This window comes from Cryptotermes secundus, unplaced genomic scaffold, assembly GCF_002891405.2.
Source record: "Cryptotermes secundus unplaced genomic scaffold, Csec_1.0 scaffold131, whole genome shotgun sequence".
In the NCBI taxonomy this organism is placed as follows: domain Eukaryota; kingdom Metazoa; phylum Arthropoda; class Insecta; order Blattodea; family Kalotermitidae; genus Cryptotermes; species Cryptotermes secundus.
Window position 1 is genome coordinate 887278 of NW_019742552.1, and position 15539 is coordinate 902816.

Sequence of the window (15539 nt, forward strand, 5' to 3'; positions counted from 1 at the left end):
TTTCTAAACAAATTTAATATGTATGCCTATATATTTAATAGTGGGCAGATCATTCCAGTTCTTGAGGGCTTATGATGCTAACAATAATTAGTAATTAATATGCCATTTATATAATAATAAGAATTAAAAATAACTAGCTGTTAATAATGTCACACAAGCTAAGTGAAGGATGTGGTGGGGCGCGTTTTTTTGAAACATCAATTGCCCATTATTCTAAACACTTCCAGAGGCCCAGAAGACTGTGTCATTTACGCAGATACTCGAACATTCTCACAGTTATGAACCGTAATTATAAGGCCAGAAGATGACAGTACAATCTGAGTTGAATGTTGGTAATTGTGGAAGGTGAACACAGATGTGATGCAAAGAGTGCTGTTAATCAAGAAGTTACTTCAGTTGAAGAAGAGAAATAGTGCAAGAAGAGGAAGAAGAGGAGAGTGCAGTTAAATTATATTGAAATAACCTGTGTAAAAACACCATATGTTGTCAAGAATATAATTAGTCATGATCAGTGAGACAGGAACTGTTTCATTTAATGATAAACGTTATTACTATTATTATTATTAAAGGGGGTGGGTTTCCCCATGCACTTAAACCAGTTATTGGCCCATTGTGCGTCCCCCTTTAATTTCTACTTTAGCTATACCATACCGGTACTGGTGTGTGCTATCAGCCCCATTCAGCCAACGAGGTCGGTCGTTGGTACCTGATATTTCCCCCATCTACCAGAGTCACTGGAAACTACTTGGGAGGGAAATTGTTGCCTAATTTTGCTCACAGGTCTCCTAGAGACATGAGGATCTTTTACGTGCCGTAAATCTATGACACAGGACCCACAGCTTAAAGTCCCTCCCGGAGGACTTGTTCCCTGAATTTTTCCTCCCCTAAAAATTCCACGACCTCTGCTGGGTTTGAACCCGCATACCTTGAGTCATGAGGTGGGAACATTACCCCTAGACTATGGAGGCCGATTATGATAAACGTTAAATTCATGTCATGAATCGAATCAAAGATGAATCCAGCATTGCAAGCAATTTTAGAGTAATTGACTAAGTTCAGAGCTGGCAAAGAACTCAGTCAAGCAAGAAGAAATAAGGAATAAGGGACATCAGCACCGGCCAAACCAAGTGATGGCCCGCCAGGATGAATTTAGCATCAGCCAAGACAAATTGGCAACATATCAAGACAAACAGGTGGTCTGTTAAGATGTACGAGCTGTCTGCAAAAGAAAAATAAGGTGATATAAATTGTATAAAGGATGGCCATAGCAATTTCTAAGAAACAATAACAGATAACTAGATAGACAGTTGAAGGGCGTCATTGTAATGCTTAAACAGGAGGCCTTGAATATTTGCTAGGAATTCAATAGTGAGCTGCAATTGACACGACAAGACTTGTGAGTGATTTGACATGACCTGGGAACAAAAGGCCAAAGTCTTAGGCTGTGGAAGTGCAGGGCCAAAACATTCGCCATGAAGCCACAGAAGTTTGACGGATTCACGTCTTGGACAGTACTGTATAGACAGTTTGAGTACCTGGTTGAACACAGCAGTTTGGTGGCCCATGATAAGGCCACACATCTACTCCCAGTTCTGCAGTGGTAGCTGCCAGCATCCTGCACAGATTCTCATCCAGTGCAGAATTTAAAGACATCATTGAGGTGCTGGAGGTTCTTTACTGAGACCACCAGCTGGTGGTGACCTACCAGTCACAAATCAAAACCAGGACCCAGTTGAGCAACAAGCCTCTACAGGAATTTGTAGTCATCGTTCAGCAGTTGACCCATCAGTCCCTTCATCCAGATGGAGGCAGCCTATATATCCATAGATGTAGTGATGATCCAGATAGCAAAGCAGCAATCCCTTATGGGTAGCAAAAGATCACTCAATGTAGATTTTAATCAGGCCCTTGAGCTAGAAGTTTCGAAGGAGACATTCAAACCACCAGTGAGCGTGCGAGATGTAAGGGCAGGAACCCCCATGGAAACATTGCCGCCAAGGACCTAGCCTCACAGGGCTGGGCGACTAATATGCTGGCAGTGGGGAAACTTTGGTCATCTCACAAGAGAGCATTAGCAGAAACGTGAATAAGGGCCATTGCAGAGAAAATGATTATGCATGATTACTCTTCCCCTCTTTTCACAGCCAAGAAGTTAGCTGCATTGACTGGTTGCAGTGCAAACACCGAGGGCTGTATAAGGGGAAATCCATGCCTGGCATATGACAAATTTGCCACCACCGCAGGACTGTCTCTGAGAGAGAGAGGGAAGGGGGGGGAAGGGGGTACTTGTAGAGCTCCATAAATAATCTTCAGAAGGACATCTGATTTTCCAAAGAATAATAGGCAAAATTAGTCAGTGCTATTATTGGCTGCATATGAGGAGCAGCATTGATAGGTGGCACCAATGTAAGACGTCTTGTCTGCACAGCAAGTCAAGACCCCAGACAGGAGATTGATGCACCAGTGTAATGTCAGGAAGCCATTTGAGAGGATCACAAGTGACAGGGTGGAGGACCACTATGACCACATTGCTTACTGTACTGGATTCAGGGAAGGAGACCAGGTTTTTTTGCACTACCTGATCCAGGCCAGTGGATGTTGCCTAAGCTGTATAGTCTTGGGAGGCCTTACAAAGTGATTGCCAGGATCGATGACGTAGTATGCAGGATTCATTGTCAATCAAGAGCAAAGGTGATGGCAGTACAGACTAACTCTGTATCTAGGAGCTACTTGAGATAACAGCCTTCAGGAGGGGGCATTACTGGGGAAGCTGATAGAGAGGAGTGTGGTGGGGCACATCTAGCTTTCTTGTGCCTCTTGAAACATCGAATCTCCCATATTCTATACTTTTTTTCTGGACTCTTTCAGAGAAGCAGAAAGCTGTGTCAGTCACAATGAGACCTGAACATTCTCAAGGTTATAATGTATAAAAGCGTGGCTGCAAGGCTAGAAGAAGACAGTACTATCTGTGATGAACATTAGTTAAGTGTGGAAGGCAAGTGTAGACATGTGTTAAAGCAGACATGATGCAAAAAATACTGTGAATCAGAAAGTTAGCTCAGCGCAGACAGAGAGAAGTCTAATAGGAAGGATGGTGCAGTGACTTTACAATGAAGTACTGAGTGGACAAAGCTGTCAGACAACAAGGTCATAAGAGGTTATGACTTTTGAACTCATAATGTCTCCAAATAACAATAAATGTTATATACGTTCTCATGCAAATCACATGACCCTCAGAATATTTCACAGTAGGAAAATTAATATTAAGTTATTGTGTTAAGTGAAGTTTTGTAAGGAAGATATTAAAAAGAATGTAAAGCTCATGTAACAGCTTGTTATTATTTAGTTTACTATACATCATAGATACAATTTGGGGTAATGTTCTTTTTGCTGGTGTTTTAGTGAAAGTTGTGAACAGAAGTAGTTGTGAATAATACCACTGAAATCGGTGAACCAATTTCTAGTTTGTGATTTCATGCAAATTTTTTCTTTCAATTGTCATTTTTAACCAGGTCTTCATGCTTATTACAGTCACAGGCAAGTCATATAAATATTATTACTGTTGAAGCTGACAAAGAAACTCAGCGGAGATCACTTTCTTATTGTCCTTCTCATAAAGAACTTCCCATAGTTTGGGCTCCTCCTTCAAATCACCCAACATTGCTATCAAACTCAACTTCTTCCAAAAAGAAACAAACTAGTTCCAGAAATAGCAAACATGATGAAGCAGAGTGCAAAGGTTGTGGCTACAGAGCAGTAGAAACTTTGAACAGAAAGGGGTAACTGTAATGAATGAAGATGCTGAAGAGGAAAATGATAATATCCTTCAAAAAATACTGCTCATTTGAAATCACTTCTTTGAACCCATAAACTTTGTTTACTTTTTAAAAATTGACGATCTAGTTCTCAATGAAGTAGCGAACTTCAGAAGTGCTACCAATACATATCCTCATAATATTTTATTTCCTGAAAGGTCATATTATCCAGCTGTATCGTTAAGATATTGCATCTGTGAAATTTGGAGAAAAGTTATGAAAAATTGCAGATTTTTATTTTTGTGTAATAAAATAGTTCATATTTTGCTATTTAGTAAAATTAAAGTTATTTTGGTCTCGCACCATTTAAATGGACCCGAGGTGGCCATTTAAATGTATCTGCGCACGTGTTTCAGCTGCCACGCCCCCATGGTTTGCCTGTACATGTTTCGGCAGTATACCACACATCTATCAATTTGAATTTTGCTCCTTTTTGTACCATAGGGAACTTTAGTGTTGTGGCCAACCTGTTAATGTTCGGAGGGAAACTTTTGAGCATCAATTGCGCATATGTACCGCTAATTTCGTTATTGTGTTTTAGTTGTTGAGAATCGTGGTTTCGTGGTTGTGGATAAGCGTGCTATGTATTTTTATTTGTGTTATATTCTCTTTAATAGTTCATTCAGTTTTATTCAGTTATTTAGGTAAATAGTATTATTTAAAATAAGTTAGGCAGAGTTTTTCTATAATTTAGTGTAGGTTAGGTCAGTGTTTATTTTCAAGGGTACATAGTATATACAACATGAATAGGTTGCCAGATAAAAGGCTAAAAGGAAAGAGACCAACCAAAAGAAGTTTGTTGGCTAAAAATTTTGTAGCCAAGAGATGGAAGAAACAACAGCAAACGGAACTGAAGTATGTGGAAGAAATGAAAGTGCTTTGATAGAGAATTTCTCTTCAGCATCATCTTCACAGGGATATGCATCCCAGACAGCATCATCTTCCCAGGCATGTGCATCCCAGACAAAGCTATTTGTTTTTCTCTGACAAAAGAGTTGATGCTGCCCAAGACAGTGAGTATCTAAATGATATGCCTAATTCTGATTATGTATTAGTCCATTCCAGCTTTTGGCAGCAAATATGTAAAGGAGTAAAGTGTGGCACTTTTGGGGAAGTGATTTGAAAATAGAATTTTCTCAATTCATGCACTTGCAGCTAAAGTAGCTGTAACATGTACAGCTTGTTACATTACCTACTGTGAAAATTATACCAGTTCCAGGGTTGAATGCACCGAATCAAGCTGACCTCCATTTGAAGTGAACTGCAAAATGGTAAACACTCTTTTATCATTAGGTAAGGGTCATGCTGAAATGGAAAAATTCTGCATGGGCCTGAGCATGCCACTAATCAATGCTTCCTCATACAATGCCCATTTGTTGCAAACAACAAAAGGAAATACAGGAATACTCATACATCACACTGTGTTGCAGGAGGCTCAGACTGTTGTTCACCAGTCTTATATTGCCACTGATCCAAGCCTGAGTGAGGATGACATTATTGACATACAGTCTCCTATGATGGCACCTGGCAAAAAAGGGGCTTTTCCTCCGCATATGGCATAGGGCCAGTAATAGATGTACTGACAAGGCTAGTCATAGACTCTGAAGTAATGTCTAAATACTATGGAATTTGTGTTCAACAACAGAAGATATTGAATTCTGTAGAATATGCAAGTTGGCATAAAGCACATAAAGAAAGTGGGAAATGTGAAATGAATTTGCATCATGGAGGGCATTTTATTTTGCGCATTACTGTAGAAATATTAAAAAATTAATATTTCAGAAGCTATTAAAGCTAAAAATCTGAAAGTTGGTATTGTAGGTCATATTCGCATGCTAAACAAATGATGTAAATTTCAAACAAATCCAATGAAAACTATAGATTTTTCAATTTTCACATGTGCATTGCCTTAAATACTTTTATAATTGCAAATGATTTAAACACTCAGCAGCCTTTGGGGCCAGAGATTGAACAGCCGATGCCATTATAAAGATCAGATTACTAGATATCTACATTTTATTCTTTTGTATTTTATGTTCTAATATTTTGAATTCTTCTTTGTATGGTTACTATGTCTTCATTCTTTGGTCTTAGTATTGCATTCACAACAAGAATTATTTTAGAAATAAACTATTACATTGTGTGAAAATTGCAAAACTGACTTTTTTTTATCTTACCTGATTATTACAAGTAGGTGCTCCTCTCGTAATATCAGCTGCTAGAAACTTGTTTTTTTTTTTCTTTTATTAGGCCATTCTCAAGATCATTCAGTAGAAAACTGAACATCTGTGTACACATTCTTATGAATTTAAGAATCTTATCCCTATATAAATTACAAATTTTTCCATGAGTACGCATATCCTTTCTGTAACAGTAAATCTGGCATGTTGCATGATATGTAGGACAATAAATTTAATCTAACTTGCGTGACAGGTCTTTCAAAAGTATAAAATTCCTTCACAATTTTTAAAAAGCGATGTTCACATCTAGCTTCAATTCAAGTAATTGAATTTCAGAATCACTCTTTGCCAAATATAGCGATGGGACACCCAATCACTAGACAAAAGCTCTAGTTGACTCAGTGTGACCTCAGAGACCAAGCAAGACACCCACACTGGGGCTGAAGCCTAATTGTGTCTCCTTAGCCGATGTCCCACATTTGCACATGGCATTTAGTAACACTAAATGGCACTAAGATGGCACTAATGTGCCATCTTCAGGTGTGTCTCTATCCACGTCAAACTACTGCACTGCATGCCATGACATCTCCCTCATAAAACGACTAAAATGTGTATTCATCATGTATAACAATAAATTATAAATACTAAAACCTTTCAGGATTCGCCATCCATACGTCGTAACTCAGATACTTGAGTCACTCCAATCCTCCTCTATGGGGGCCCTCTTCCTACATTCATGTGTACAATGCACGCAGTCATAAGAGAAAGACACAACACAGAGCACAATATACGCATGAATGTAGGAAGAGGGCTCCCATAGAGGAGAATTGGCGTGACTTGCGCATTTGAGATACGACGTATGAATGACGAATCCTGAAAGGTTTTAATATTTAGAATTTATTGTTATACATGACGAATACACATTTTAGTCATTTTATGATGGAGATGTCATGGCATGCAGTGCAGTAGTTTGACGTGGATAGAGAAACACCTGAAGATGGCACATTAGTGCCGAAACATGTAGTGTAAAAGTGAAGAGAAAGATGAAATTGTGTGCACTGTAAGACGGTTAGCATAAATACACATCATGGACATATATGTACTGCATATAATTTCTTGCACTAAATTTTACATATGTAAATAAGTCATAAAGCTGAGATATAATTATCTGACATGTCCTCATAATCTGATGTGCTGTGAAATATATTGCATTTTGTGTGATCAGTATGAATTTGCTTTAGGTTATTGGCCCAACTGGAAGCTGCAGAACCAATCCACCCTGATGATCAATTGAATATGCTTAAATATATCGTTGAGTGTGAACAAGGTCTGCCGGTAAGAGAAGAAGATATTCGCCGTGTACAGTACTATCTTGCAGAGGTAACAAAATACAGAAATCTGTAAAGAAAAGAATAAACTCATTTTATATAACACCATTTGTTGGGAGTAATGTCACCAAGATTTGCAAATTCCTTCAAATGCAGAGAATGAGTTATTTCTCATAATGAAATATCAGTAATATTAATGATCTGTTACATTCTTAAGTTGTATTTCTCCCATGTACTTTGTAATCCATATTTTAAATTTGTACTTGTAATCAGCGTGTCATTCAAACTTGAGTTGTAACCCTTTCAGGTCTTTTGTTCCAGAGCTTGAGTAGCTCTGTCAGTGTAGCAAATAGACTATTGGCTGGATGACAAAGGAACAGGCTTTGATTTCCAGCAGAGGCAAGAGATTTATTTTTTCTCCACAGTGCCCAGACTACCTGTGGGATGCATCCTATCCAGTGTGTACCTGAAGCTCTCTGTGGTTAACCAGCAGAACTTGACTCAGACCAATCACCTCCATTTAGTGCCGAGATAAGAAATGTATAGAAGTATATTCTCGCTCCCCATATGTCTTCATGTTGTGGTGATCAATTAAATATAATGACAACTTTAGTCTCTTGCCTTTTGAATATTTGTTTTAATAAATACCAATTATTGCAATGAACGCTTCTTAACAGCAAGTAGTTCAGGTTTCCTTTAAGTGATTTTATTTGTATGCTGTGGCAAGTAGGCATTTCAGATCTATAACAAGCATCTTTGTGATATCTTATTGTGTGTAATTTCTATGAGACAAACTCTGTCTTAAGTGCAACAATTTTATTGTAGTCCTTTCTTCTTCCCTTCCTCCACACTACATGTTTCGGTCCTAAATGGCCATCATCAGGTGTGTATTCTTACGTAGCTGCTACACTGCCCGTAGTTTAAAATTTAAAATCACCAGTCTTTCCAATTGTATGTATGTATAAAATCTTTGTTAACCTACACGCGTCAATTTGATTTCTAAAATTTGCACTTTTTTAAAACTTCAATTCAAATTAAAATGTCTATAAATCTTCTTTTCTTTTTCCAAATGTTTAAAAATTAAATATTCTCGGGGTACACGCCCTATGTCTATAGTGCTGCAGCGGCTACTTCTTGTTTAATCACTGTTCAGGTATTGTTCTGTGTAGGTTCTCTCTGTGTGTGTCGCTGCTTATCTTTAATACGTGTATTAAAGATTGCAATGTACAATTGCAAATGCAAGCCTGCTGTGTTTCCTCAAATTTGGATACCAAAGCTGACATTCGTTTCATATACATCTGTAGCATTTCCATACCATATATAAAATATATATTGGCAAGTTCCATATTAGCAAGTCGTGCCATCTCATTCCACTGTTATTGCTATTTGCCCTCAGAAGTAATTTGAGCCATAAATGATTGCTGCATAATCTATGCCTTGGGATATTCTGAAGGCTCCACCACGTGTTAATACACTAAATTTGTAAACTCTGTAACTCTAAAACAATGGTGAATTGGCCAGGTGATTTTCTTACTTTTCAGCTCCAAATTATGTACTCAACAACTTCCTAAAAGGTGGCCATAGGACTTTGAATTAGTCTGTGTATATTAGCTGGGTTAGTTGCATTTATTGCTGTTGGTACATTATTTTGAAGCAAGCTACTGGAAAATTATAGAAGGAATTTACCTTATGAAGACAGATAAATACATCGGACTTTTTCAGGGTATCATGGATGACATGGTAGAACTATATCCACAGGATCTATTATGTGAAGCTAAGAAGAGAGTAGCCGATAAGCATTTATTTCAAGGAAAGTGAGTCTTTATTCTGTTTCTTGTTGCAATGCATGGTAGCATAGCCTGCTTTCTCATACTGAGGAGAAAACAAAGATAGAAGGTGAGATAAATGTGTACAATATTTTAACCCGTTGCCGTGGTTCGTCGTGTATGTTTCGTCAGGGATTTAAATCGTCTGGGGGGGTTCGACGTGTATGTTTCGTTCAGCTGCACACCTATGTTATAACGCCCATAATAATTGATGGTTTTGCTGTAGATTGTTAGATTTTTCGCTGGCCTGTTGTCAGTAGAACAGAGTATAAATAAGACACGACTTTATCTGCGCCAAGTCATCGTTACATATGCCTGTCTTGCAGCAAAGTTCCTGTGGTTCTGGCGAGCGGTTTCTAGCTGTACTGTTATGAAAGCGTGTTTTCTTTGCTTTGAAGATATAAACAGAAGAGACGTGATGTTTACTGTTGTATATGATATCATATTGCCCTGAGCTGGCCACATTGACACACTCAACTGGAATTCTTAGAATAGGGTTGTCCAGAAATTTATTCTCGCATGATCCATTGATTTCGCACAGTACAAAGGCCCAGTTCTGAGAAAAACGCCACAATTTAAGGCAGAACACTGTGGTCACCCCCTGAGACGATACGGATGTGTGTGGGGGAGGGAAAAGTACTCATTATCGCTCCAGTTGACGCCATTTTATCGTACTGACCTTGGTGGTCGTTTCGAGGGATGACCATAACTATTTTTTTTGAGCCAGCTAAGCTCTGCTTTCTTCCTCTATATACCAGCCAGTTCTTATAATAAATTCATGAATTCTGTGGTCACCCCTACGACATCTGGGGAGCCGAAAAGGTTGGAATCTGAAACGCAGAAGCACCAAACCCTTCTTATGATAACACAAAGGTTGAATTTACTGCAGCTAATCTGTCAAAATATACGACTCACGGAGGGACATTTCCACTTGTATTCCCCCCACGGGGAAGAAGGCAGGGCCGCACAGAAGTGTGGTTAGAAAAAAAAAAGCAAAAGTAAAGATACGCAGTATTGGTTTGGTGAATCTGAGCCAGCGCTGTGTTTAGACTAATGCTTCAAGGCGTCACCTGCTTACATAGCCGAGATACCGGGTGCTCATATTATAAGGCAAGGTTATAAAACCATCTTTTAAGATCATTTTAGTGAAAGTTTCATCCTTCAAAGCGTACCATTCACTGCTCAAATACTAAACAACCTGCTTCCATTGAAGATATAAAGGGGGTTCATATTATAAGGTAAGGTTATAAAACCACCTTTTAAGATCATTTTAGTGAAAGTTTCATGTTCCTATCTCATAGAATTTAAGAACAATGATGAATAAATAATTTTCGAGCAAAATTTAAATGGCCGGCTGAATATATTACCGCAGGAGCCGCGGCCGCGGAATTTAAATGACCACGTCAAAGGGTTAATTGAAAACTTGAATGGAAGACTTTTCTTGAAAGACCTGGGTGTAGATGGGATCAGAATATTAGAATAGATCTTAAAAGTAAGGTACGAGAGTGTGGACTGTATTCATTTGTCTCAGGGAAGGGACCAGTCGTAAGCTCCAGTGAGTTCTCCGATTACAGTAATGAATATTTGAGTCTCATGAATGTGAGGAACTTCTTGACCAGCTGAGTGGCCATTAGCTTTTCAGAAAGAACTACTTGATGGAATTAATGCATAATAATAATTATTCTAGTATACACTTATTAGCAGTGAAAGTCAATGGAAAATCATCTTTATAGCTGAAAAAGTAAAGCATTCATTTTCTTGCATTCAGAAGTCCTGGAACAGATTATGGTAATCCTTTTATGTGTGGAAAAATTATATACTTTGTTTTGATGCCCATGACCAAATAAATATAAAATTTGTTATGAACATGAAGTCAAGGAATATTTGTTTGAAGTCCATGGTCATTCCAAATTGCCTTTTGTAGTGTTTTATTATTTTGAAAATGTCTGCCCCTTTTCCTGTTGCAGTAATCATCCTTAACATAGTCGTAACATGAAAGTTTAGTTTTTGTAAGTACGTTGGGTAATCCAAAAGTTACCAAAATTTGAATTTTGCGCATGAATGGTTATGAGTACATCGAAATACCGCTAGGTGTCTCCTCGCACATCCTTCTTGAATCAGTGTGGCAAGCGGTGTCGAGTTGAGTGGTTGGGTTTATTGTTGGTGAACGTATTTCCATTGTTGTGTTTCCGTGAGTTTGCGGTTTTGTGATGGCTGACCGGAGAGGCAGCGTGTTTGTATAAAGTTTTGTTTCAAACTTGGGAAAACTGCTGCAGAAACGCACCAACTGTTGAAGCAAGCTTTTGGTGAAAACAGTTTAGGCCAGACACAAACTTACAACTGATATAAGCGTTTCAAAAATGGCCGAACATTGAATGATGGTGACGATCGTTTGGGACGGCCGTCAACGGGCAAAACACCAGAAAATGTCGCGAAAATTAGGGATCTGATTCTGCAAGATCATAGACTGACCATCCAAGACCTCTGTAACACCTTGGGACTAAGTTGTGGTACATGTCAATGAATTTTATCAGAGGAACTGAACATGAGGAGGATTGCGGCAAAGTTTGTGCCATGACTGCTGCAAAATGAACAGAAGCAGCATCGCTTGGAAGTCTGCAGGGAACTTCAGCAACAGCTTCAAGAGGATCCAAACTTTCTTTCGAAGGTTGTCACTGGTGACGAAAGTTGGGTTTATGGCTATGACCCTGAAAGCAAGCAGCAGTCGTCGCAATGGAAGAGCCCTTCTTCACCTCGGCCAAGAAAAAGCTCGACAAGTCAAGGGCAACATTAAGTCCATGTTGATCTGTTTTTTTGATATTGACGGGATTGTTCATAAGGAGTTTGTCCCTCCTGGTCAGACAGTCAATAAAGAGTTCTATCACGATGTTCTAAGGCGTTTGAGGGAGGACATGAGGAGAAACCATTCAGAGAAGTGGCACACGGACGACTGGGTACTCCACCATGACAACGCACGACCGCATAGGGCTTACCTTGTGCAGGAATTTTTGGCTAAAAACAAGATGGCAGTTGTTCCCCACCTACCATACTCGCCAGACTTAGCTCCATGCGACTTCTTTCTGTTCCCCAAGATGAAAATCAAGTTGAAAGGGTGAAGATTTGATACCGTTGATGAAATTCAAGTGGAAACGCAGACAGTACTAAACACCCTAACAAAGAAAGACTTCCAGGATACATTTGAAAAGTGGCAGAAACACTGGGATCGGTGTATGCGCTCCCAAGGGGACTATTTTGAAGGTGATGGTGCAGAATAAGATCTAGGTAAGATGTAATTGTTTTTATTAATATATTTCGGGAACTTTTGGATTGCACCATGTATCTGATTTGTACACAGATAGGATACAGGCCTTCTGCATCTTGACAGAATTCATACTGAAAAATTTGTGAAACATTTGTATGCAAATACAGTGTATGACATACGCATGATCTCGGGATTAATGACGTGGAATTACTTTGTTCTCAGATACTGCTCTTTATTGGATGAAATGGAAACCGAGATCATAAGCGATTATAATTTGAGTCTTCGCAAAGCTATATTGGATTACATCCTACTGGATCCTGAGGAAAGGAAATATCTGAACATTCACACCTATCCTACAAGTTATCCATCAATTGCCATACGAGCTCCAGTTCCATGGCATAGTACTTTTGTGATATCCAGTCATGTGTTATGTCATAAACTTTTCACTGTAAATCCTATTTTATTATGCCTGAGGGATTTATGGGAATTTCAGTGAGTATTCAAATTTCTGAAATGAGATGGTGCTAAGAAAAATTGTAAACTCAGATAACAGTAAATATTGTTCAGACCCAGTATAAGTACATTTCATTTTGTCATCATCATCATTAACAATAGAAGTTATTTTTAAAAAATAAGTATTCAGTTAGTTACTATAGGATTCTGACAATGGTGTATAACACACTGATATATTGGGTTTTTGGACTTTATCCATCGTCCTGGTTTTTAAGATAACTAATAAAAACACGACGTTTCGGAAACTGGATCTGTTTCCGTCCTCAGGTGAAAAAAAAAACCTGTTCTGTTGGGTCCGTTAGAAAGAGCTAGCCTCAATCACTGGACCTTAGTTATCTTAAAAACCAGGACGATGGATAAAGTCCAAAAACCCAATATATCAAAGTATTCAGTTAGCTATACAGTTTTATTCTTTATCTGTGATCATTGTCCAATATATTCCATACACATTATATATACTGTATACATTTTTTTAGTCTTTTGTGTTTAGAATAAATACAGCTTTATAGCACTAATACTGTATAGCTGGTCATACACACACATCTATGTTAAATCAATTTTCTGTCATAAAAGTTTTGGTCTTGAAACTTAACTCCAAATATCCATTTCACGTTGTTCATAATACATGGTGAAGCTGCAGCATAAGAGATGACAAGGGATCAATTTCTCATTGATCCCAGTGAGGCACATTATATTTATACATCATTTTGTATCTCAGACTTGGGAATGTCCTGGTTAAAATAATTAATTTATTCCAAAGACAGAATAATTATTGTGCAGTGACTTTATTTTCAGTGCAGTTTAGATTATTAGACCCATTCTGCATGTAATATTTATGCTGACTTAAAAAAATTCTTCAGCTCTGCTGAAAATGGTTTTGAATAAGCTTAGTCTTAAAAATGGAGAGCAAATGGAGGAGGTAACTGAAGGACAAAAGGACAGTGGTTAATAAGGATTGTTTGTGTAAGAAATATAAGTTAAAAACTATAAACTCTTTAAGCCTGTCTACTGATAATTTCACTGTATGTATCACTGGCAGTAACAGGTTCACTGTTTATCATTTTCAGATATTCCAGCATGGTTATTGTGTCAGTAGATCAGTTGAGGAAAGAGTTTCCTCCTCCTCTTGAGGCCAAAACACTAGAGACTGCAGTAGACAATTACTGTAAAGAATCTAGGAATGTTCTTTTGTCTCGGTAAGTAACAAGAGTGCTTCACGACAAATGGCTGGTGACATTTTCACAGGTAATATTTAAGGGAAGAGACCACTTTAGATACCTTGGCATGAGAGGGAGGAATTACTCTTAGAGGCGTTAAATACAGACATTCTGAAATCCTTGGAAACAGTATATGGGTTCAAATGAAACTCACTTGTATGCTTGGTTGTGTTTGTGCCTCTAACGAAAGCACTGAAGGGCCATAAATTGACCCAGATAAAGACAGCACTGCTGTGGTGGTGCAGTGGTTCTGACAATAGCCCAAAGAGTTCATTTTGGATGTAATCTCTCAGCTGGTTTATCAAAGGGATGCCTGCCTCAATGGCCATGGAATTGTTTCTAATGACCTCTGATCCTTCCTTCAGAACAATTCTCAGAAAGTTTCCATTTGAACAACTCTCATTAATATTAAGATACTGAATGATTCAGGTTCTGCAGAAGAAAAAGAAGCAGATTTTGATTCTATCAGTTTCATATTATTTGAGTGAGTTGCATAGTGTTCCAGTAATTTTCACTCTCTTTCATTCGGCAACTATGTATGGTGCATGGAAAGCCATACCATAGCTCATGAGGTTAGTGGTTTCTCACTGTTATATCCTGGTTTCTATCCCAGGTCAGTTCATATGGGATTTGTAGTGAACAAAATGGAACAGGGGCAGGCTTTATGCAAGAGCTCTGATTTCCCTGCCAGTTCTCATTCACCAAATGCTCCATTTTTTCTTTTGTCGGCTAAGGTTGCGCCATTTACTGTCTTAAATGCTACGAGTAAAATATTGGTCCATATACTTCACTCTCTGATCTGAAATACCCAAAACTTCATATGTGAATATGTATATTTATAATTGTAGTTATTTTTATTACAAGTCAAACATGAGGTACTTTGTATATAAGAGTGCAAGGCATCAAAATGTTGGGAAAACATGGAAGTTTAAATCAATGTATTTTGAAGAAAGTAGTCTTCTGGGATTTGGCACCGTGTATATGTGGTGTTAACCGACGTTTCGGAGGAACGTATCGCCTCCATCTTCAGGGTAGAAGAAAAAGTATAAGAAATCTGCAAGCGACAAGACCGTGAGAACGGTAAAAGCAGACTGAGTCACGGTCTTGTCGCTTGCAGATTTCTTATACTTTTTCTTCTACCCTGAAGATGGAGGTGATACGTTCCTCCAAAACGTCGGTTAACACCACATATACACGGTGCCAAATCCCAGAAGACTGCTTTCTTCATAGTCACCGCCGTGAAAGCCTCAAATCTTACACAATGTATTTTGATCTGTAGATATCCACATTAAGTAGGTAATAATAGATGAGGCTGTGTTTCTGTGTCGTCTGCGCCAAGCGGCAGTGGAACAACGGAGTTATGCAACCCGTTTTTAAGCAACGGCTCAGTAAACCCAC

The 15539-nt window shown here is 38.4% G+C and overlaps 1 protein-coding gene across 1 annotated transcript in view; it reads left to right on the forward strand.

Annotated features, from left to right (window-relative positions):
* Positions 1-15539, forward strand: part of LOC111873288 (dynein heavy chain 3, axonemal) — a 212089-nt gene that overhangs the window by 10247 nt on the left and 186303 nt on the right. Inside the window, exons 5-8 of the mRNA XM_033755038.1 lie at positions 7237-7375; positions 9046-9137; positions 12634-12903; positions 13992-14120. Coding sequence (XP_033610929.1) covers positions 7237-7375; positions 9046-9137; positions 12634-12903; positions 13992-14120 — 630 coding nt within the window. The remainder of the gene's footprint in view (positions 1-7236; positions 7376-9045; positions 9138-12633; positions 12904-13991; positions 14121-15539) is intronic.